We start from the raw sequence: 23,738 nt of genomic DNA, 5'->3' as shown, positions 1-23,738 counted from the left end.
AGTTCCTTTTGCTCCACAATCTCACCAGCATTTGTAGTAGTAGTTGGGATTTTCATCATTCTCATAGATGTGTAGTGGTATTTCATTATAATTAGCGTTTCCCTGATGACAAATGATATGGAGCATATTTTCATGTGCTTATGTGTTATCCACGTATCTTCTTCGGTGAAGTGTCTGTTTCAGGTCTTTGACCGATTTTTATTGTGCGTGTGGTTTTTTTTTTTTTTTTTTTTTTGAGGCAAGGTCTTGCTCTGTCACCCAGGTTAGAGCACAGTGGCATGATCATAGCTCATTGCGGCCTCAACTTCCTGGGCTCAAGCAGTCCTCTCGCCTCAGCCTCTCGAGTAGCTGGGACTACAGGTGTGTACCACCACACCCAGCTAATTTTTGTATTTATTTATTTATTTATTTATTTATTTTTGTAGAGATGAGGTCTCACTGTGTTGCCAGGCTGGTCCTGAACTCTTGGGATCAAGCGATCTTCCCACCTGGGCCTGCTAAAGTCCTGGAATTATGAACCACCATGCCAGGCCTTTGACCCTTTATTTTGTTTGTTTTTTTGAGACAGAGTCTCACTGTATTGCCCAGGCTGGAGTGCAGGGGCACGATCTCGGCTCACTGCAAGCTCCACCTCCTGGGTTCACGCCATTCTCTTGCCTCAGCCTTCCAAGTAGCTGGGACTACAGGCGTCCGCCACCACGCCTGGCTAATTTTTTGTATTTTTAGCAGAGACGGAGTTCACCTTGTTAGCCAGGATAGTCTGGATCTCCTGACTTCGTGATTCACCCACCTTGGCCTCCCAAAGTGCTAGGATTACAGGTGTGAGCCACCACACCCGGCCTTGACCCGTTTTTTAATTGGGTTGTTTGTTTATTAATGTTGTTGAGTTTTTTTGTTTGTTTGTATGTTTGTTTGTTTTGAGACAGAGTCCTGCTCTGTTGCCTAGACTGGAGTGCAGTGGCACAATATTGGCTCACTGCAATCTCCGCCTTCTGGGTTCAAGTGATTTCTGGGTAATTTTTGTATTTTTAGCAGAGACAGGGTTTCACTATGTTGGCCAGGCTGATCTCAAACTCCTGACATCAAGTGATTCACCTGCCTCATCCTTCCAAAGTGCTAGGATTACAGACATTAGCCACCACGCTCGGCCCTAATATTGTTGAGTTTTAAGAGTTCTTTGGATATTCTATATAACTGTCTTTTATCAGATATGTCTTTTGCAAATATTTTCTCTCAGTCTGTGGCTTATCTTCTCATTCCCTTGGCAGTAGTTTTCACAGAGCAGAAACTTTTAGTTTTAATGAATTCTGGCTTATCAATTATTTTGAGTAGGGGATAAGATCTTGCTTTGTCACCTACGCTGGAATCTAGTGGTGTGATCAGGGCTCACTGCAGCCTTGACCTCCCAGGCTCAAGCGATCCTCCAACTTTAGCTTCCCAAGTAGCTGGCACTACAAGCACATGCCACCACACCCGGCTAATTTTTTTTTCTTTTTTTTCAGATGGAGTCTCACTTCATCGCCCAGGCTGGAGTGCAGTAGTGGAATCTTGGCTCATTGCAACCTCCACCTCCTGGGTTCAAGCAATTATCCTGCCTCCACCTCCCGAGTAGCTGGGATTACAGGTGCATGCTACTACACCTGGCTAATTTTTGTTTTTAGTAGAGACAGAGTTTTACCCTGTTGACCAGGCTGGTCTCAAACTCCTGACTTTAAGTGATCACCCACCTCGGTCAGCTTCCCAAAGTGCTGGGATTACGGGTGTGAGCCACTGACCCGGCCATACCTGGCTAATGTTTTAAAAAATATTTTGTCGAGACAGGGTCTCCCTGTGTTGCCCAGGCTGGTCTTGAGCTCCTGGGCTCAAGTTATCCTCCCACCTCGGCCTCCCAAAGTGTTAGAATTACATGTGTGAGCTACCACGCCTGGTCATTCTTTCTTTCATGGATCATGTCTTTGGTGTTGTGTCTAAAAAGTCATCCCCAAGCTCAAGGTCATCTAGTTTGTCTCCTGTTACCTTCAAGGAGTTTTATGTTTTACATTTAGGACCGTGACTCATTTTTAGTTCATTTTCATGAAAGATGTCTATATTCATTTTCTTGCATGTAGATTTTAATTTGTGTCACTTTTGGAAAAGGCTTTTTTTTTTTTTTCTTTAAGAGATGGAGTTGGCCAGACGCGGTGGCTCACACCTGTAATCCCAGCACTTTGGGAGGCCGAGGTGGGTGGATCACAAGGTCAAGAGATTGAGACCATCCTGGCCAACATGGTGAAACCCCATCTTTATTAAAAATACAAAAAAAAAAATTAGCTGGGCGTGGTGGTGCGTGCCTGTAATCCCAGCTACTCGGAAGGCTGAGGCAGGAGAACCACTTGAACCCAGAAGTTGGAGGTTGCAGTAAGCTGAGATAGCGCCACAGCACTCTAGCCTAGGTGACAGAGTGAGACTCCATCTCAAAAAAAAAACAAAACAAAAATGGGGTCTCCTGGCCAGACATGGTGGCTCACGCCTGTAATCCCAGCATTTTGGGAGGCCGAGATGGGCAGATCACTTGAGATCAAGAGTTTGAGACCAACCTGGCCAACATGGTGAAACCCAGTCTCTACTAAAAATGCAAAATTAGTTGAGTGTGGTAGCACACGCCTGTAATCTCAGCTACTTGGGAACCTGAGGCAGGGGAATCATTTGAACATGGGAGGTGGAAGTTACAGTGAGCTGACATTGTGCCACTGCATTCCAGCCTGGGCAACAGAGTGAGACGCCTTCTCAAAAAAAAAAAAAAAAAGAAAAAACACACAGAGATGGGGTCTCCCAGCCTGAGAACATGGCCAACCCCCATCTCTACAAAAAGAAAAAAAAAAACAGAAATTAGCTGGGTGTAGTGGTGTGTGCCTGTACTCCCGGCTACTCAGAGGCTGAGATTGCTCACGAGGCAGAGGTTGCAGTGAATGGAGACCGTGCCACTGTACTCCATGCTAGGTGACAGAGTGAGACCCAGGCTCAAAAAAAAAAAAAAGAGAGAGAGAGAGATAGGGTCTCACTGTGTTTCCCAGGCTGAAATTCAATGGCTGTTCACAGGTGGGATCATTGTGCACTACAACCTTGTACTCCTGGGCTTAAGCGATCCTCCTGCCTTAGCTGCTCATGTAGCTAGGACCACAGGCATACACCACTGAGCCTGGCAAAACGCTGTCTTTTCTGCATTGTATTACTTTTGCTTCTTTGTCAAAGATCAGTGAAGGTTGGACACAGTGGCTAACGCCTGTAATTCCAACACTTTGAGAGGCTGAGATGGGAGGATCGCTTGAGCTCAGGAGTTTGAGACCAGCCTAGACAATATAGTGAGACCCCACCTCTATTAAAAAAAATCAGTGGACTGTATTTGTTTGGGTCTATTTCTTGGCTCTCTGTTCTGTTCCATTGATCTATTTGTCTATTATTTGCAAATAACACACTGTCTTGATTACTATAGCTTTTATAGTAAGTATTGAAGTCAGATGGTATCAGTCTTCTGACTTTGTTCTTCTCCTTCCATGTTTTCTTGGCTATTCTGGATCTTGTGCTTCTCCACATAAACTTTAGAATCAGTTTGTTGATATTCACAAAATAATTTGCTGGGGTTTTGACTAGGATTGCATTGAATCTATAGATCAAGTTGGGAAGAACTGACATCTTGACAATATTGAGTCTTCTTATCCTATCCATGAACATGGACTATCTCTTTATTTAGTTCTTTGATTTCTTTCATCATAGTTTTATGGGTTTCTTCATATAGATTTTGTATGAATTTTGTTATATTTATATCTAAGTATTTCGTTTTTTGGTGTGAATGTATATGGTATTATGTGTTTTAATTTCAAATTCTACTTGTTCATTGTTGTATGCTAACCTTGTATCCTGCAACCTTGCTTATTAGCTCTAGAAATAAGACAGGTTTCTTTCCTCTCCATTGTTATATGTCTTTTTTTTGTTAGCTTTTTAAGAGACAGGGTCTCACTGTCTTGCCCAGGCTGGAGTGCAGTGGCATGGCATGATCATAGGCATGATCGCTGCTGCCTTGAACTCCTGGGCACAAGTGGTCCTCCCTCCTCTGCCTCCCAAGTAGGACTACAGGTGCAGACCACCATGCCTGACTAATTTTAAAGTTTTTTGCAGAGAAACAGGGTCTTACTGTGTTGCCCAGGCTGGTCTCAAACTCCTTGCTTCAAGCTATCCTTCTGCCTTGGCTTCCTAAAGCACTGGGATTACAGGTGTGAGCCACTGTGCCTGGCCTCTCATCTTTTAAAAAACTTTTCCTGGTTGGATGCAGTAGCTCACGCCTGTAAACCCAACACTTTGGGAGCCCGAGGTGGGTGGATCACCTGAGCTGGGGAGTTTGAGACCAGCCTGGCCACCATGGTGAAACCCTGTCTCTACTAAAAATAACAAAATTAGCTGGGTGTGGTGATGCATGTCTGTAATCCCAGCTACTCAGGAGGCTGAGGCAGGAGAATCACTTGAACCCGGGAGGCAGAGGTTGCGGTGAGCCACTATACTCCAGCCTAGGCGACAGAGCGAGACTCTGTCTCAAAAAAAAAAAAGCTTTCCTGAGTTTTTTTTTTTCTTTTTTTTTTTTTTTTTTTTTTTTTTTTTGGAGACGGAGTCTCGCTCTGTCGCCCAGGCTAGAGTGCAGTGGCCGGATCTCAGCTCACTGCAAGCTCCGCCTCCCGGGTTTACGCCATTCTCCTGCCTCAGCCTCCCGAGTAGCTGGGACTACAGGCGCCCGCCACCTCGCCCGGCTACTTTTTTTTTTTTTTGTATTTTTTAGTAGAGACGGGGTTTCGCCGTGTTAGCCAGGATGGTCTCGATCTCCTGACCTCGTGATCCGCCCGTCTCGGCCTCCCAAAGTGCTGGGATTACAGGCTTGAGCCACCGCGCCCGGCCGAGTTATGTATTTCATAATCCATTTTAGCCAGACATGGTGGTGCTCACCTGTAGTCCCTGCTACCCAGGAGGCGGAGGTAGGAGTATTGCTTGAGCCTGGGAGGCAGAGGTTGCAGTGAGCCAAAGTCATGCCACTCCAGCCTGGGTAACAGAGCAAGACCCTGTCTGAAGAAAAAAAATAAACAAAACATAATCAATTGTAAGCTAATTATTATCTCTATATTTAAGACAGAGAATGCTTTATTACAGTTTCCAACTATAGATACTTATTGAACACCTGTTATGTTCCAGACATTGTTTTATCATACTCTTTCATAAGGCTAAATTATCCCCCAACACCTTTGCTTTGGAGTAAATAAGATCAATTATCTTAATATGTTGCTTTATGAGATAACATAACATAAAAGGGACTAGAGTTACAGTGTGGGCTAATTTTGTAATTTTTAATGTCACTTAACCTCCCTGGACTTTGATAAACCGAAAGGATTGCCTTTCAGTTTTAAAAAATTTATTTCCTTTGAATGAAAATCAGATAAATTTGGAATTCCTCAAAGAAATTTGTCCTATAGGCCAGGCGTGGTGGCTCATGCCTGTAATCCCAGCACTTTGGAAGGCTGAGGTGGGTAGATCACAAGGTCAGGAGTTCAAGACCAGCCTGACCAAGATGGTGAAGCCCCGTCTTTACTAAAAGAAAATTATCCGGGTGTGGTGGCGGGTGCGTGTAATCCCAGCCACTTGGGAGGCTGAAGCAGGAGAATTGCTTGAACCCGGGAGGCAGAGGTTGCAGTGAGCCAAGATCGCGCCGCTGCACTCCAGCCTGGGCAACAGAGTGAGACTCCGTCTCAAAAAAAAAAAGAAACTTGTTTTATAAAAATGATAAAAACAGGTAGTAGACACAGTTTTAATAATTTGATGGATAAGTTAAGTGTCTGGACTGAAGGATTTGCTCTTTCTGTCTTAGGTGTAGCCCATCAGTGTTATCATGGTTTCATGAAGGCTGTCCAGGAAGGAAACATTCAGTGGGAGAGCCGTACCTATCCTTATCCTGGAACCCCAATCACTCAGCGCTTCTCGCACAGTAAGTATTTACTGTGAAAGCAGATTCCACCCTGCCTGTGGTCATATTTCCAGAAACTTCTTTGGAGGCATGTTTTTTTGTTTGCTTTGTTTTTGAGACAAGGTCTCACTCTATCGCCGAAGCTGGAGTGCAGTGGCATAATCACAGCTCACTGCAGCCTCCACCTCCCCAGGCTCAGGTGATCCTCCCACCTCAGCCTCCTGAGTATCAGGACTACTGATAGTAGATAGTACTGGGGCACGCCTGGTTAACTTTTGTATTTTTTGTAGAGATGGGGTTTCACCATGTTGCCCAGGCTAGTCTTGAACTGAGCTCAAGCAATATGCCTGCCTTGGCCTCCCACAGGGCTGGGATTACATACGTGAGCCACTGCACTTGGCCACAGCATGCATTTTATCTGACTTTTAATTATTTATTTATTTTGAAATGGAGTCTCACTCTGTCACCCAGACTGTGATATGGTGGCGTGATCATGTGTCACTGCAGCCTCGACCTCCTGGGCTCAGGTAGTCCTTCTGCCTCAGCCTTTTGAGTAGCTGGGCCCACAGGTGCATGCCACCACGCCTAGCTAATTTTTAAAAAATTATTTGTAGAGATGGTATCTCACCGTATTACCCAGGCTTGTCTTGAACTCCTGGGCTCAAGGGATCCTCCCACCTTGGCCTCCCAAAATGTTGGGATTACAAGTGTGAGCCACTGTGCCTGGCCATTATCTGACTTTTTAATGAAGAGAATGTAAAATGAGAGTTTATATTAATTTTATAACCTGAATTAGGGAAAAATGTGAGCCTAAATATATTGTAGGCAGTTTGTTAATAATTTTATATTCTGCTTTTTTTTTTTTTTTTTTTTGAGATGGAGTCTGTTGCCCAGGGTAGAGTGCAGTGGTACAATCTTGTCTCACCACAACCTCCACCTCTCGAGTTCAAGCGATTCTCCTGCCTCAGCCTCCCGAGTAGTTGAGACTACAGGTGTGTGCCACCACACCCAGCTGATTTTTGTATTTTTAGTAGAGATGGGGTTTCGCCATGTTTGCCAGGCTGGTCTCGAACTCCTGACCTCACGTGATCCACCCACCTTGGCCTCCCAAAGTGCTGGGATTACAGGCATGAGCCACTGCACCCAGCCCTCTGCTTTTTCATTGGATTTTTCTCTACTCCAAAGTGGTCAAGGTGTTATGGTTAGAATTTTAAACATCTCACATTATCTAAGAGGAAAACAAAGGAAAGCTGTACATGAGGGTATTTCTAAGATCTTGCTTAGAGAGTAGTCAGATTTTAGTGCTAGATCATATAATGACTATTTTAACATAGTATATGTTCAGCAAATACAAAATTTAAATGGACTCCTACAAAAATTTTGAATGTGACAAGTATCGATTGTAAAGTACAAATTTGGGCTGGGTTTGGTGGCTCACGCCTGTAATCCCAGCCCTTTGGGAGGCTGAGGTGGGCAGATCACCTGAGGTCAGGAGTTTGAGACCAGCCTGGCCAACATGGCGAAACCCTGTCCGCTAAAAATAAAAAAAAAAATTAGCCGGCCGTAGTGCCACGTGCCTGTGATCCCAGCTACTTGGGAGGCTGAGATAGGAGAATTGCTTGAACTTGGGAGGCGGAGGTTGCAGTGAGCCGAGATTGCACCATTGCACTCCAGCCTGGGCAACACTAGCGAAACTCTGTCTCAGGGACAAAAAAAAAAACAAATTTGGCCAGGCGTTGTGGCTCACACCTCTAATTTCAGCACTTTGGGAGGCCGAGGCAGGCAGATCACCTGAGGTCAGGAGTTCGAGAACAGCATGGCCAACATGGTGCAACCCCGTCTCTCCTAAAAAGATAAAAAATTTGCCAGACGTGGTGGCAGGCACCTGTAATCCCAGCTACTCAGGAGGCTGAGGCAGGAGAATCCCTTGAACCCAGGAGGCGGAGGTTGCAGTGAACCAAGATCGTGCCATGGTACTCCAGCCTAGGCAGCAAAAGCGAAACTCTGTCTCAAAAAAAGAAGATCTTCTTGCTTTTCTTCTCTCTTCATGTGAACCTGGAATAAAGACCATTAATAACTACCTCTAAAACTAGGGACAGTATCTCCTTCTATGACATTTGGAAATCTGTAAGAAATCTGTAAAGTCGTTGCTTACTGTCTTGACTGACTGAAAAGCAGTATAAGCATGAAGTAGGCAAGGGGCAGGGATGCATAGCATCCTGTAGTACATAGGACAGTCCTATAAATAAAAAATTATCCTGCCCCAAATGACAAGAGCTCCTGTTGGGAAATACTGCAAGTCTGAAGCGTGCAGCTAGCCTTCCATTCTTCCACCAGCAAGCTTCAGCATTAGTGTGCTGCGTGTAGTTTTCATTCTGCCTGCCTTTCAAGGATCTGGCTTACCTTTTCAGCCTGACTCACTGCTGCATCCTTAGGTAGCCAGACTTCAGCCACATGAACCTCCTTGTTACGTCTTAACCTTCCCTATTAGCCCTTCCCTTTTTTTCTTTTTTCTATTAGTTTTTGAAAATTTTAATGGTGTTTTGCCATGTTGTCCAGGCTGGTCTTGAACCCCTGAGCTCAAGCAATCTGCCTGACTGATATGGTTTGGCTCTGTGTTCCCATCCAAATATCATCTCCTCCAATGGTAATCCATCCCCATGTATCAAGGGGGTGACCTGGTGGGAGGCAACTGGATCATGGGGGTGGTTTCCTCCATGCTGTTCTTGTGATGGTGAAGGAATTCTCATGAGATCCGATGGTTTAAAAGTGGCAGTTTCAGCTGGGTGCTGTGGCTCACGCCTGTAATCCCAGCACTTTGGGAGGCTGAGGAGGGCGGATCACTTGAGGTCAGGAGTTTGAAACCAGCTTGGCCAACATGATGAAACCCTGCCTCTACTAAAAATACAAAAATTAGCTGGGTGTGGTGGCAGGTGCCTGTAGTCCCAGCTACTTGGGAGGCTGAGGCAGGAGAGTTGCCTGAACCCCAGTGGCGGAGGTTGCAGTGAGCTGAGATTGCACCACTGCACTACAGCCTGGGCAACAGAGCGAGACTCTGTTTAGAAAAAAAAAAAAGTGGCAGTTTCCCCTGTGCTCTTTCTCCTGCTGCCTTGTAAGAAGGTGCTTGATTCTCCTTTGCCTTCTTCCCATAAATGTAAGTTTCGTGAGGCCTCCCCAGCCGTGTGGAACTGTGAGTCAGTTAAACCTCTTTCCTTTTTAAATTACCCAGTCTTGGATAGTTCTTTATAGCAGTGTGAAAATGGACTAATACACTACCTCAGTCTCGCTAAGTGCCTAGATTACAGGCGTGAGCTACCACATCCGGCCTGCCCTTCTTAATTGACTGAAAGTGTCCTGTTCTCTAAAAGTCATCTCAAAGATAAAATCAAAAGCCACATTTTTTAACCAACTTCTCTCAGATTCCTCACCATAGATATTAAGCTCTTTTCTTCCTCTCTGCTTCCCTAATATACTGTTCATACCTTCCTCCATTATTTATTACCATCTGTCTTTTGCTGTTATTATCTGTGTGAGAGAGGCTGCATGCTAAAAAGGAAAGACCTTTGGATGTGGGAAGCAAGTTTCTTGGCTTGTCTGACCCACAGTTTCTTTGCCTGAAAAATGGATATGACAAATTCTGTTTGTGCCATAGATTGCTGAGAAATGCATTTAAGAAAACACTTGTCAAAATATGTTTTAAGGTCAAGGCAGGAGAATTACTTGAGCCCAGCTGTTTGAGACCAATTTGGGCAACATCTCTATTTAAAATTAAAATATATGTATATATTTTAAGTTGTAAAAAGGTAGGATGATGATGATGTCTCCCCAACAAGATTGTTGTCTACTTGAAGATAGATAGGCTATAGCCGGGTGCGGTGGCTCACGCCTGTAATTCCAGCACTTTGGGAGGCCGAGGCAGGCAGATCACAAGGTCAGGAGTTCGAGACCAGCCTGGCCAATATGGTGAAACCCCATCTCTACTAAAAATACAAAAATTATCTGGGAGTGGTGGCAGACGCCTGTCGTCCCAGCTACTCGGGAGGCTGAGGCAGGAGAATCACTTGAACCCGGGAGGCGGAAGTTGTAGTGAGCTGAGATCAGGCCACTATACTCCAGCCTGGGAGACAGAGCAACACTCTGTCCCCAAAAAAAAAAAAAAAAAAAAGAAGAAGAAGATAGACAGGCTCCATGTCTTAGACATTTTTGTACTGTTTCTTTTTTCTTATTTTTGAGATGGGGTCTCACTCTGTCACTCAGGCACCCAGGCTGGAGTGAAGTGGCATGGTCTCGGCTCACTACAACCTCTGCCTCCCAGATTTAAGCAATTCTCTTGCCTCAGCCTCCCGAGTAGCTGGGATTACTGGTGCCTGCCACCACGCCCAGCTAATTTTTGTATTTGTAGTAGAGATGGGGTTTCGCCCTGTTGCCCAGGCTGGTCTCAAACTCCTGGGCTCAAGCAATCTGCCTGTCTCAGCCTCCTAAAGTGCTGGGATTGCAGGTGTGAGCCTTCGTGCCAAGCCCTCTTGTACCATTTCACAACACCTTGTTCATAGTTGATATCTAATAAATTTGATATCAATACATTTTGATACCTAATAATTTTTGTGGACTTAAGTGCAACAAAGATATGCACAGTACAGCGTCTTCCCTATGGAAAAGTCTGGGACAAAAAAGGCAGGTGAAGTAAAAAGGCCTATTCTAGGGCCACGTGCAGTGGCTCACCCCTGTAATCCCAACACTTTGGGAGGCCGAGGCAGGCGGATCACTTCAGGCCAGGAGTTGGAGACCAGCCTAGCCAACATGGTGAAACCCTATCTCCACTAAACATAAAAAAATTAGCTGGGCGTCGTGGTGCATGCCTGTAATCCCAGCTACTTGGGAGGCTGAGGCAGGAGAATCACTTGAACCTGGGAGGCGGAGGTTGCAGTGAGCCGAGATTACGCCACTGTACTCCAGCCTGGGCGACAGAACAAGACTCTGTCTCAAAAAAAAAAAAAAAAAGAAATTAAAGACCAATTCTAGCCTTTTGGTGAATGTGTGCATAGCTAATCATGCAAGCTTTAATTAATGTAGAATGTCCTTTTCAGATTGCAGTAGGGGTCTCCTGAGTCCCCAACATCATGCTTTGAAAAATGTTTCAGTGTCGTAGGCGTCACATACAGTCAGGTAGTTCCATACACAATGCTCATCATGCTCCTGCAGGAGCCAGCAGGCCCAGACTAGATAACCACCCTTGCTTCTTCCATAGTTATGTAATTAGAGACCTTATCAAATATGTTCTGGCTTGTAGGTGTGAGACACATGGCAGTATAGTCTCTTTAAGCATGGGATAAATGCCTCAGGATCTTTCCCTGGAAACAGGTGAAGAAACAAAAGAGAATTTGACGTCTGAAAATACTAAAGCTTATCATTAATTTAGTGAGCATTTATCGAATGCTCCATACACCGTGGAAAAGATGGAACTACTGGAAGATCTTGCACTAGAGATGATTATAGAATAGCGGAGAAGTATTCAGAACTGTGAAGAACTGTTTGCTTGCTCTGTGTGTAATTAAGTTGTGACCATTTGACTTGTATTTTAATAGGGATGATTAGTATGTATCTTGTAAACTAAGCCCATTTCAGAAAACTTGAAGAGATTTACCAGTTGGAATAGACATTCTCAGTATTATGTCTTAGCCTAGTATTCATACTGTACTGTGAGCTGTAACTGTATAGCACATTCTAATGGTCTAGATGTTCTGAAAGGAAAATGTTCTGTTTGGGTGGAGAACTTGTGAAAAGGGAAATTACTATTGGAGTACTGGGAGTTGCTCAAATTCTTTTTCCTAAAAGGTTCATTTGAACTTGTTGGGTCTTCCTCCCTGCCCACCCCCCCAGATCAATATATAGGTGTCTTAAATAAAACACAGGCAATAAGTAAAGTTCAGTAGGCTAGGGTGCTTAAAATAGTTGAGAGTGGTGGGGCGGGCGTGGTGGCTCACACCTGTAATCCCAGCACTTTGGGAGGCCGAGGCGGGTGGATCACGAGGTCAAGAGATTGAGACCATCCTGGCCATCATGGTGAAACTTGTCTCTACCAAAAATACAAATATTAGCTGGGTGTGGTAGTGTGCGCCTGTAGTCCCAGCTACTTGGGAGGCTGAGGCAGGAAAATCGCTTGAATCCAGGAGACGGAGGTTGCAGTGAGCCGAGATCCTGCCACTGCACTCCAGTCTGGGCGACAGAGTGAGACTCCATCTCAAAAAAAATAATAATAATTAAGCATGTTATTGATAGTTATTTTCTCATTCCATTATATCTGAGTTCTAAATATAGCTGCCTAAATTGACTCCCTTCCTCTCCCAACTTTGTTGATGATTGACTGCTGGTCACTGAAAATACAGTAGTGTGTGAAACTTGCCATTTTAGTGCCATTAGCTTTGCAGACTTTGGGCTGTGCCCTCTTCTTCCAGAAACCTTTGTTTGCTCAAGAGAAGCAGGAAAATGCCAATTGCCCTATTTTAGTATGGGAGTAAAATACCTGTGGTAAGGACCTCAGGGCCCAGCATGTTGGCTGGGTTTTCAGTCCAAATATAGAAGAAAAATGTGGGCTGGGCATGGTGGCTTCTGCCTGTAATCCCGGCACTTTGGGAGGCCGAGGCGGGCAGATCATGAGGTCAAGAGTTCAAGACCAGCCTGGCCAACATGGGGAAACCCCGTCTCTACTAAAAATACAAAAAATTAGCCAGGCGTGGTGGTACACGCCTGTAATCCCAGCTACTCGGGAGGCTGAGGCAGGAGAATCACTTGAACCTAGGAGGCGGAGGTTGCAGTGAGCCGAGATTGTGTCATTTCACACTAGCTGGGGCGACAGAGCAAGACTCTGTCTCGAGGGGAAAAAAAAAAAAAAAGGAAAAATGTTTGCTACCTCTTTGAAAAATAAAGCCACTGTGTTCTTTTGCTACACTAAGGAAGCAGCTGCCAAGAAGTTATCTATGAGGAACTGGAAGATGTAACAAACCCTTGACTCTTTTAGTTATGAAATCATGGATTTGTTTTATTAAGCAATGTTATAATGAACACTAGTTAAGGTTTCAGAAGTCATAGGACATTGGCCGGGCACAGTGGCTCACGCCTATAATCTCAGCACTTTGGGAGGCCAAACATCTGGCCTCCCAGATGTTGGACGGAACATCTGAGGTCAGGAGTTCAAGACCAGCCTGGCCAACATAGTGGAAGCCCGTATCTACTAAAAATACAAAAACTAGCTGGGCGTGGTGGCGGGCGCCTGTAATCCCAGCTACTTGGGAGGCTGAGGCAGGAAAATCACTTGAACCTAGGAGGCGGAGCTTGCAGTGAGCTGAGATCATGCCACTGTACTCCAGCCTGGGTGACAAAGTGAGACTCCATCTCAAAAAATAAATACATAAAGAAGTCATAGAAGCTAATTTCTTTTTCTGGAGGTCTGGAATATCAAGAGAAGAATGTTCTTTTACTGACCCAACCTGGTAGCAGTTGGCTCATTTCAAAATTGCCCCATTTTTTAGGATTACTAGGTCAAGATAGGTCTAAAAGGACCAGGATGTCTGGATTTGAGCTCCTTTAGTGGAGATTAAAATGTGGCTCCAGTAATTGTCCTCTTGTTTGTCTAATGCCTTCTAACTTGATCCTTTGTTATTTGTAGTTCTTTTGTTTTTTGTTTTTGTTTTTTGAGACAGAGTCTTGCTCTATCGCCCAGGCTGGAGTGCAGTGGTGCCATCTCGGCTCACTGTGACCTCCACCTCCCAGGTTCAAGTGATTCTCCTGCCTCAGCCTCCTGGGTAGCTGGGAATTACAGGGGCATGCCACCATGCCAGACCAATTTTTGTATTTTTAGTAGAGAGGGGTTTCACCATGTTGGCCAGACTGGACTCAGACTCCTGACCTCAGGTGATCCACTCGCCTCAGCCTCCCAAAGTGCTGGGATTACAGGCATGAGCCACTGTGCCCAGCCTGTTATTTGTAGTTCTTAACAGATCTGAAATGTGAGCCATGGATTCATTGCACTTGACTTCTTAATAGAGTTCTGGGGATACAGTAAATATTTTGCAGGTGTGAGCCTGTTGATGGCTAGATGGTATTTTATTTCATCACATCTGTTTTCTCTAATTTATTTGGTAATTTTAAAAGCCTGCAGCTCCATTATTCCACAGTGTCAGAGGTCAGATAATTTGGATTTAACCCTTCCACTGACTGAGATTATGAGGTTTAAGGCACTAAACATACTGCTTTTATTACCTCTTAACTTGCTCAGTTTTCTGACTTGGCCTTCTTACTGTAGAGAGTCCCAGAGGTCTAACAGGAGGACTGAATTAAGGAAAAAAAAAATGGTGAAGAGCCAGGCTCATTGGTTCTCACCTGTAATCCCAGCATTTTGGGAGACTGAGGCGGGTGGATCACCTGAGGTCAGGAGTTCGAGACCAGCTTGGCCAACATGGCGAAACCCTGTCTCTACTAAAAATACAGAAATTAACTGGGTGTGGTGGCATGTGCTTATAATCCCAGTTACTTCTACTCAGGAGACTGAGGCAGGAGAATCGCTTGCAGCTGGCAGGTGGAGGTTGCAGTGAGCCAAAATTGTGGCACTGGATTCCAGCCTGGGTCACATAGCAAGGCTCTGTCTCAAAAAAAAAAAAAAAGGGGGGGCAGGGGGGAAGGTTATTCCCAGAGCTAGTGTATATCACAGAGGTGACTATAGCAGTGGCATTGGATGAGTCAGCAGTAGTAGCATTTCCCTTTTTCTGAACTTGGGTAACTAGTGCCAGAGTTCAGAAGAGACCTTGAGACCTTAAAAATATTGGTGTGCTAAACTGAATGTGACCTACAGATATGCTACATGATCATTAAAGCCATGCACAGTGTAATGAATCTGTGAATTTCTTGTTTGTTTGGTTTTTTCCGCGAGTTTTTTTTTTTTTTGAGATGGAGTCTTGCTCTGTAGCCCAGGCTAGAGCTGCAAACTCCGCCTCCCGGGTTCAAGCGATTCTCTGGCCTCAGCCTCCTGAGTAGCTGGGATTACAAGCATGCGCCACCATGCCTGGCTAATTTTTGTATTTTTAGTAGAGTCGGGGTTTCGCCATGTTGGCCAGGCTGGTCTCAAACTCCTGACCTCGTGCCCTGCCTGCCTCAGCCTCCCAAAGTGCTGGGATTACAGGCGTGAGCGACTGCGCCTGGCCTAAATCTGTGAATTTCTTTTTCCTTTCCCCTTCCTTTTATATGACACTGAACCATTAGTTTCACATGAACATTGAGAGGTCTTTTTTTTTTTAATTTAATTTAATTTTATTTTATTTTATTTTTACCTCCTGCATGCATGAAACGGATGGCAAGGAAAGCTTTGCTTGGGCCTCTTCCTGAAGTCCAAGACGGCAAATGCAAGACTGTAAGGAATGTGATTGTCATTTCCAAAGGATAGAGACTGCAAGGTGGCAGAACCTAGCACTCGTGCATCTTGTCTAGACTCTGGCTTTGGTCTTTGTAGTTTTAGGGTAACAGCCCTTCTCATAGTCATTGCCTCTTTTTCTTAGGAATGCCTGGTGATATGTATGCAATCATCTAATCAAAAAAGGCTTTTCTTAGAGATCTTGGTGTTTTTTAAATGTTACTGTACTGGTTTTCTAGTCAGCACCGACCAGCATGCCTTGGTAGCTCTTGGATATGTATTGGGACTTAATGATTTCCGTGCTTTTTCAGTCTGTTGCTTTGGGACTAGTCCAAGGCCATGCTACCACTGAGTTTCCCCCACTGGCCTTTGGAATTAATAAAAACTGTATTTCTTCAATCACATTGGACTTTCTGTGTGGTTACTTCATAGTATTGATTAAAATAGTTTCATTGTGTGTCATAAAAAGATTCATTTATTGGCCGGGCATGGTGGCTCATGCCTGTAATCCCAGCACTTTGGGAGGCCGAGGCGGGTGGATCACCTGAGGTCAAGAGTTCGAGATTAGCCTGGCCAACATGGTGAAACCCCATCTCTACTAAAAATCCAAAAACTTAGCTGGGTGTGGTGGCTTGCACCTGGGAGGCAGACGTTGCCGTGGGCCAAGATTGTGCCACTGCACTCCAGCCTGGCTGACATAGGCAGACTCCGTCTCAAAAAAAAAAGAGATTCATTTATTGATTTGTGCTTCAGGTTTTATTTGAAAACAAAAACAATAGGAGGACCGTAGGAAAGGAATGGGAGGACAGAGTACATGTGTTGGCACTATCTTTGCTTAGCTCTAGAGGATAATGATGCAGATTTAGATTATGTAGCTGTGCTGAAATTTCCCTCATTTGAGCACCTTTAATCTGAATTATTATGTGTTCTTGCTGGACTTACACTGTTACATCATTGTCAACTTGCTTAGTGTGCTCAGAAATAAAATTTTCATAGCTTTCCTCTGGACCTTGTTTTAAAGGGTAGTATATTGATCCACCTGAAGCCAAGAGTCTGGTATTAGAAATTTGGTACTTGGTAACAAAATTGCTGAATGTGTGAAATAAATGAGTTTTGAAAGGTATATGTTATGGTTAAAATGTTGGAAGGGCCTCAGAATTTTCACAGCAGTTATTTGTGTATTTTCTTTCTAGGCGCATGCTATTATGATGCTAATCAGTCTATGTATGTGTTTGGAGGCTGTACCCAGAGCAGCTGCAATGCTGCTTTCAATGACCTCTGGAGACTTGACCTAAACAGCAAAGAGTGGATCCGACCTTTGGCTTCAGGTAAGAGATGAAATGCTGATCTTTGCCTCCTTACCAGGTGACTCCCTTGGCTTGGAAACTCTACCTGATCCTTTTTGGTGCTGGTCTCAAGGATAGGTTACTGGGACTCAGGTCCTTACGTTTAATGTGCCGTGTAAATGATAATAGTAATATGCTTGTGTAAGTCTTTGGTTTTTGTTAAATTATACTTTATCATTAGTAATGGTGCCCTGCCGTAATTGCTGTACTGCTGTGTGAATTCATTTGCATGGTTTTCTCAGGTGTACTCATACAGGTGTGATACATCATTTGGTATGAGGTTGAAGTGAGAACAGAAACACAGAGTCGTGAGAACTGTAGTTGACTGACAGAAGCTATTGTCCCAGGGCTAAGGTCTCTGAATATCTTTTGTTGTTGCCAGCTCAGATATTTGGGGAGTGTATGGGACATGCCTCTGCTAGTTAACAACCCAGGGGTGTGGGAAGATTCCACAGTAGGTACATTCCTGCTCAGTCCCACTATGCCAGAAATCTGGCAGAAAGAAACTAGATTATTTTCTTGTTTTTGACCTAATCTCTCCTGGGGGAAAAAATAAAAACAATGGTTTTTGCACTCATGAGGCAGGGCAATTTGAGGAGGCATAGATTGGAGAGGTTGGTGTGATGGAGAAATAGAGTCCACTGAGTATAAAGTATTCTGCTAGGTTTGTTGGCAAGCTTTTCTCAAAACATTCTTTTGGCTTTTTAGTATTAGGACTCAGTCTTAGTACTAAGGACATTTGGGTTTCCAGTGGGCAAGTTCCTTATTTATTTAGGCCTTGCCTTACTACTTTGATTACCAGATAGGAGGCATCGTGGTATATTAGAAAGGGCACTGGACTAAGAGTGAGGGGACATGAGTTTCATTTCCTGGCATAGTCACCAATTCTCCATGTAACTATGAATAAGTTACTGCACCTCTCTGGGATAAATGTGGAGTAGGACTAAATGACTTGTTTTAAATGGGCTAAGAAGGCTAGTTTATGTTTCCCTTTCTATAACCGCTACTGTGAATATCTAGGCCAGGGGCTTAAACCTATTTATGAGAAGAAGCTGTATTTTGCTTCCCTAAAACTTAAGTTCCTGTTCCTTCCCCCTGCATTAGGCAAATATAGGAGGAGCCTACTGAGTGGATACCATGGGTGGAGCTGGGCTTTGTGTAGATAAAGTTCTTTATCAAAAAAAAATTTTTTTTTTTTTTTTGAGACGGAGTCTGGCTCTTTCACCCAGGCTGGAGTGCAGTGGCACAGTCTTGGCTCACTGCAAGCTCCGCCTCCTGGGTTCAGGCCATTCTCCTGCCTCAGCCTCCCGAGTAGCTGGGACTACAGGCTCCTGCCACCAGGCCCGGCTAATTTTTTTGTATTTTTAGTAGAGAAGGGGTTTCACCGTGTTAGCCAGGATGGTCTCGATCGCCTGACCTCGTGATCCGCCTGCCTCAGCCTCCCAAAGTTCTGGGATTACAGGTGTGAACCACCACGCCCGGCCTCTTTATCAAAATTATTGGCATTTGAAGGGTAGAAGGGTGGTGGTCCAATCTGCAGATGACCACTCCAGGAGCAGGAGCTCTTATATCCCCTTCTCTTCCACTTCCTGTCACAACCAATAAAGGCCGTTTATGCCATTCATAAAAAAACAAAACAAAAACAAACCTACAGGCCAGGCCCAGTGGCTCACGCCTGTAATCCCAGCACTTTAGGAGGCCAAGTGGGGGGCGGATCACCTGAGGCCAGGAGTTTGAGACCAGCCTGGCCAACATGATGAAACCTGTCTCCTAAAAATACAGAAATTAGCTGGGCCTGGTGATGGGTGCCTGTAGTCCCACCTACTTGAGAGGCTGAGGCAGGAGAATCTCATGAACCCAGGAGGTAGAGTTTGCACTCTACCCTGGGCAATAGAGCAAGTCTCCATCTTAAAAAAAAAAACAAAAAAACCACAAAAACTATTGGAATAATAAATGGTAACGTATAAAAAGTTTGACAGCTAGAACTATTTCAGGGCCCTGAGAATTTTGTACTTTGGAGAATAACCTTTTCTAGCCCTTTGTACCATACTGCACTTAGTGCACATTGATTAATATTTGAAGTTACAGCTTCTATTTTGTTTTGTGTTGTTTTTTGAGACAGGATCTTGCTTTGTCACCCAGGCTGGAGTGCAGTGGCACGATCACAGCTTACTGCAGTCTCAGCTGAGTTACGAATTCTAAAATGTAGAAGATCTTCTCAGCCTAAGCATCCTGTTGCCACCGTGCTTGGGATTTTGTACAGGTCTTATTTCAGAGGAACTTTGATAGTTTCAGTCACAAAATACTATTATTGTCTTTATTTTGTAACCAAGCTTTATGCCTTTGATAATTTAGCATGGATGGTGCTCTTTCTTGTGAAAATGGAGCTCTGGTTTGGGGACCTTCATAGCCTCTGCCAACTACTGTGCTTATTTCTCCCTGTAATATGGAGTAAGACTTTTTTAAAAAAACCATCAAGTTTAAAGACTGCTTTGTGGCCAGGTGAAGTGGATCACGCCTATAACCCCAGCACTTTGGGAGGCCAAGGCAGGAGGATGCCTTGAGGCCAGGAGTTCAAGACTCGCCTGGGCAACATGGTGAGACTCCCCATCTTTACGAAAAATAAAAATAAAAAATTAGCCAGGCATGGTGGCATGCGTCCATAGTCCCAGATACTTGGGAGGGTGAGGTAGTGGGAGGATTGCGTGAGCCCACAGATACAAGCCTGGGCACCTAGGCGAGAGAGTGAGACCATGTCTTAAAAAAGAAAGAGAGAGAGAGAGAGAGAGAGATGAAGGGAAGAAGAGAGGAAGGAAGGGAGGAAGGAAGGGAAGGAGGCAGGCAGGGAGGGAGGGAGGGAAAAGATAAGATTATGCTTTGAAATTCCCAAAGTAGAAATGTTGGAGAAATAACGGCTTCAATCATTTACATTCTCTATGGAATATGAATTTTTAAAAATAGAGCTTTTGGAATATTCCCTTTGATAAAACGTACAAACTCCTGAATGTTTAAAGTAATTTTCTAACAAAAATGTCTCAAAGAATCTAGTTACTCCCTCACCCTAATCTGCAGTTAGAGGCTAGTTTTAGAAGGAGGAAAACCTGAGCTTTTTGAAATGTCTACTTATAAAAAACAATTGTTTAATAGAGTCCTGGCTGGGCATGGTGGTTCACTCCTGTAATCCCAACACTTTAGGAGGCTGAGACAGGAGGATCTCTTGAGGCCAGGAATTTGAGACCAGCCTGGGTAACATAGTGAGAACCTGTCTCTACAAAACAATTAAAAATTAGCCGGGCATGATGGCATGTGCCTGTAGTCCTAGCTACTTGAGAGATTGAGGTGGGAGGATTGCTTGAGCCCAGGAGTTCAAGGCTACAGTGAGTGATGATTGCTCCACTGCACTCTAGCCTGAGTGAAAGAGGAAGCCCCTGTCTCAAAAAAATAGGCTGGGCTTGGTGGCTCTCGCTTATAATCCTAGCACTTTGAGAGGCTGAAGTGAGAGGATCACTTGAGGCCAAGAGTTCCAGACCAGCCTGGCCAACATAGTGAAACCCCATCTCTACTAAAAAGACAAAAAATTAGCTGGGCATGGTAGCATGCGCCTGTAACCTCAGCTAGTCAGGAGGCTGAAGCATGAGAATCACTCAAGCCCGGGAGGCGGAGGTTGCAGTGAGCCAAGATCACACCACTGCACCTGAGCCTGGGTGGCAGAGTGAGACTCTGTCTCAAAATAAAAAACAGTCGTATGAGATTCTCATTTAGGCAGAAACCCCACGTAAGATGCCCTGAGACAAGTTCCTGTATGCTATCATGAGTCCTAATCAAAATCACTTCCTAACTGAAACGTCAGTGAGTCCTTCTGAATAAAACATAGTTATTTATAAGTCATAGTGTACCTGACTCACTCATTTTAGTGCATCAAGGTGACTGAGGGTAGGGCACTGTCAATTGTGAGGTTGTCTTCTAACAGAGTATGTACAGGAAGGTAATAGTTGCTTTAACAGTGTTCAGACTTCAAAAGTGTAGCTGTTGGAGAAGTAAAAGCATCAAGCAAGGAGTGGAACACTTTTGGTTGGGAGTGGAGAGTCTTGATAGAGAATACTGCTGCATCAAATGTCTTTTTACATGTGTATTTTGGTCATGTGGTTATGAGACTAGAGCATTCTCCTGTTGGTTGGGTCTTAGCTCAGGGTGCCATACAAAATACCATAGACTGGGTAGCTTAAATAACAGAAATGTATTTCTCACGGTTCTGGAAGCTGGAAATTCAAGATGAGAGTCTGGCATGGTTGGCTTCTAGTGAGGACTCTCTTCCCAGCTCCTGGTTTGCAGACTGCCACCTTCTCAGTGTGTTCTCATGTAGCAGAGAGTGAGCTCTGGGGTCTCTTGTGCTTCTTTTTTTTTTTTGGTCACTCTGTCGCCCAGGCTGGAGTGCAATGGTGCGATCTTGGCTCACTGCAACCTCTGCCTCCTGGGTTGGAGCAATTCTCCTGCCTCAGCCTCCCAAGTAGCTGGAATTATAGGTGTGTGCCACCTCGCCAGGCTAATTTTTGTATTTTTAGTAGAGACGGGCTTTCATCATGTTGGCCAGGCTGATCTTGAACTCCTGACCTCAGGTGATCCACCCACCTTAGCCTCCCAGAGTGCTGGGATTATAGGCATGAGCCACCGCACCTGGCCTCTTGTGCTTCTTATAAGGGGATTCATCTTATGAGGGCCTACCCTCATGACCTCATCTAAACCTAATTGTCTTCCAAAGGCTTCATCTCCACCATAACATGACCTTAGCGTTAGGGCTTCAACATATGGATTTGGTGGAGGACACAACTCCATCTATACCAGTTGGAATTAATGTGATCTCCCAGTGAAATCTTGTCTTTAGTTCCTTTCAAAATGATAGAAATGCTGTATCTGGAGGAAGAGTGGTATCGGAGGTAGAGTTGGTGATGAATGTTGGGATGACAGATCTTACACTAAAAGAGACCCACAGCTAGTACTTCTCAGACATTTCCAATGAGGTAACACTTCCTCCCATTTACACCTGCTTTTGTGGCCCCTGCTCTCATGGAGCTTATATTGTAATGGGAAAGAAACAAAAAGCAAGTAAGCAAATTGTTGTAAATTATGAAGGAAACATGGAATGAAGAATAAGGGGAGAGCTCCTTTTTTTTTTTTTTTTTTTTTGAGACAAGGTCTCGCTCTGTCATCCAGGCTGGAGTGCAGTGGCACCAGCACAGCTCACTGTAGCCTTGACCTCCTGCCTTAGCCTCCTGAGTAGCTGGGAATACAAGTGTGCACCACAATGCCTGGCTAATTTTTGTACTGTTTTGTAGAGATGGGGTCTCACTATGTTGCCCATGCTGTTAAGGGAGCCCTACTTTAAACAGGAGACTTTGTTTTTGTTGTTGTTTGTTTGTTTATTTTTTGGCTGAGACCTAAAGAATGAAGAGTGGAGGGAAGTGAGAATGGCATGTGCCTGGTGCAGCAAAGAAAAAGACATGTTAGAGGAGCTTAAAGCAGACCTTTGTGGATGTAGCCTAAGGAGCAAGGGAGAGAGTGGCACAGGCGGAGCTGAGATAAAGACAGGAGCAAGCTTATTCACAGACTAAGGTGGGGACTCAGAAACCTTTGAGATTTTAACAGGAGGAATGTCATCTCTGGATTACTTTTTTTTTTTTTTTTTTTTTTAAAGAAACAATCTTGCTCTGTTGCCAAAGCTGCAGTGGCACAATCATAATTCATTGACTGTAGCCTCAGACTCCTGGGTTCAAGTGATCCTCCCACCTCGGCTTAGCTGGAGCCACAGGTTTGCACTGCCATGTCGGGAAATTTTCTTTTCTTTCTTTTCTTTTTTTGTAGAACTAGGATGTCACTATGTTGCCTGGGCTGGTCTTCAACTCCTGGCCTCAAATGATCCTCCTGCCTTGGCCTCCCAAAGTGCTGGATTACAGGCATGAGCCACTGCCCTTCCCTGCCTCAATTTACATTTTAAAGCACATTTTGCTTCTATTTAGGAAATGAAGGAAAGGAAGAAAGTAAACCAGACTAGATAGAAGGCCATCAATATTGACAAGACTCAGATGAGCATATATCAGTAAAAAACTGATAAGACTTTTTTTTTTTTTTTTTTTTTTTGAGACAGAGTCTCACTCTGTCACCCAGGCTGGAGTACAGTGGTGCAGTCTCAGCTTACTGTAGCCTCTGCCTCCCAGGTTCAAGCAATTCTTGTGTTTCAGCCTCCCAAGTAGCTGGGATTACAGTGGTGTACCACCACACCCGGCTAATTTTTGTATATTTAGTAGAGATGGGGTTTCACCATATTGTCCAGTCTGGTCTGGAACCTTTGACCTCAAGTGATCCGCCCGCCTTGGCCTCCCACAGTGCTGGGATTACAGACGTGAGCCACGGTGCCCGGCCAAGACTTCTTAATGAATTAGATTTAGGAGCGTGAGAAGGCCAATCAGGGGTGACTTATGTTTCAGGTTTACACAGCTAAGTAGATGGTGGGGCCATTTACTGAAGTGGAAAATAAATATTTGGGAGAGGTTTAGTTTTTGGTTCCTATTAAACATTTAAGTAGTGTTATCTGGTAATTCATTGTTATGAGAGTTTGACATTTGTTTTTATTATTATTATTATTATTATTATTTTGATACAGAGTCTCGCTCTGTCACCAGGCTGGCGTGCAGTGGTGTGATCTGGGCTCACTGCAAGCTCCACCTCCCGTGTTCAAGCGATTCTCCTGCCTCAGCCTCCCGAGTAGCTGGGATTACAGGCATGTGCCACCATGCCCAGCTAATTTTTATATTTTTGGTAGAGATGGGGTTTCACCATGTTGGCCAGGATAGTCTCGATCTCTTGACCTCGTGATCCGCCTGCCTCAGCCTCCCGGGATTACAGGCATGAGCCACTGCGTCTGTCCTATTATTATTATTTGTTTGAGACAGAGTTTCACTCTTGTTTCCCAGGCTGGAGTGCAATGGCGTGATCTCGGCTCACTGAAACCTCC

The 23,738-nt window shown here is 44.5% G+C and overlaps 1 protein-coding gene across 2 annotated transcripts in view; it reads left to right on the top strand.

Moving 5' to 3' along the window:
• FBXO42 (F-box protein 42) overlaps positions 1-23,738 on the top strand; it is a 98,151-nt gene that overhangs the window by 35,051 nt on the left and 39,362 nt on the right. For both annotated transcript variants that reach the window (XM_021936465.2, XM_003891189.4), the window contains exons 3-4: positions 5,885-6,001; positions 16,577-16,711. In XM_021936465.2, coding sequence (XP_021792157.1) covers positions 5,885-6,001; positions 16,577-16,711 — 252 coding nt within the window. The remainder of the gene's footprint in view (positions 1-5,884; positions 6,002-16,576; positions 16,712-23,738) is intronic.

The sequence above is a fragment of the Papio anubis genome, chromosome 1 (assembly GCF_008728515.1).
Source record: "Papio anubis isolate 15944 chromosome 1, Panubis1.0, whole genome shotgun sequence".
NCBI classification, from domain to species: Eukaryota; Metazoa; Chordata; class Mammalia; order Primates; family Cercopithecidae; genus Papio; species Papio anubis.
The sequence above is the reverse complement of the archived record's forward strand: the minus strand, read 5'-3'. Positions and strand labels throughout refer to the sequence as shown.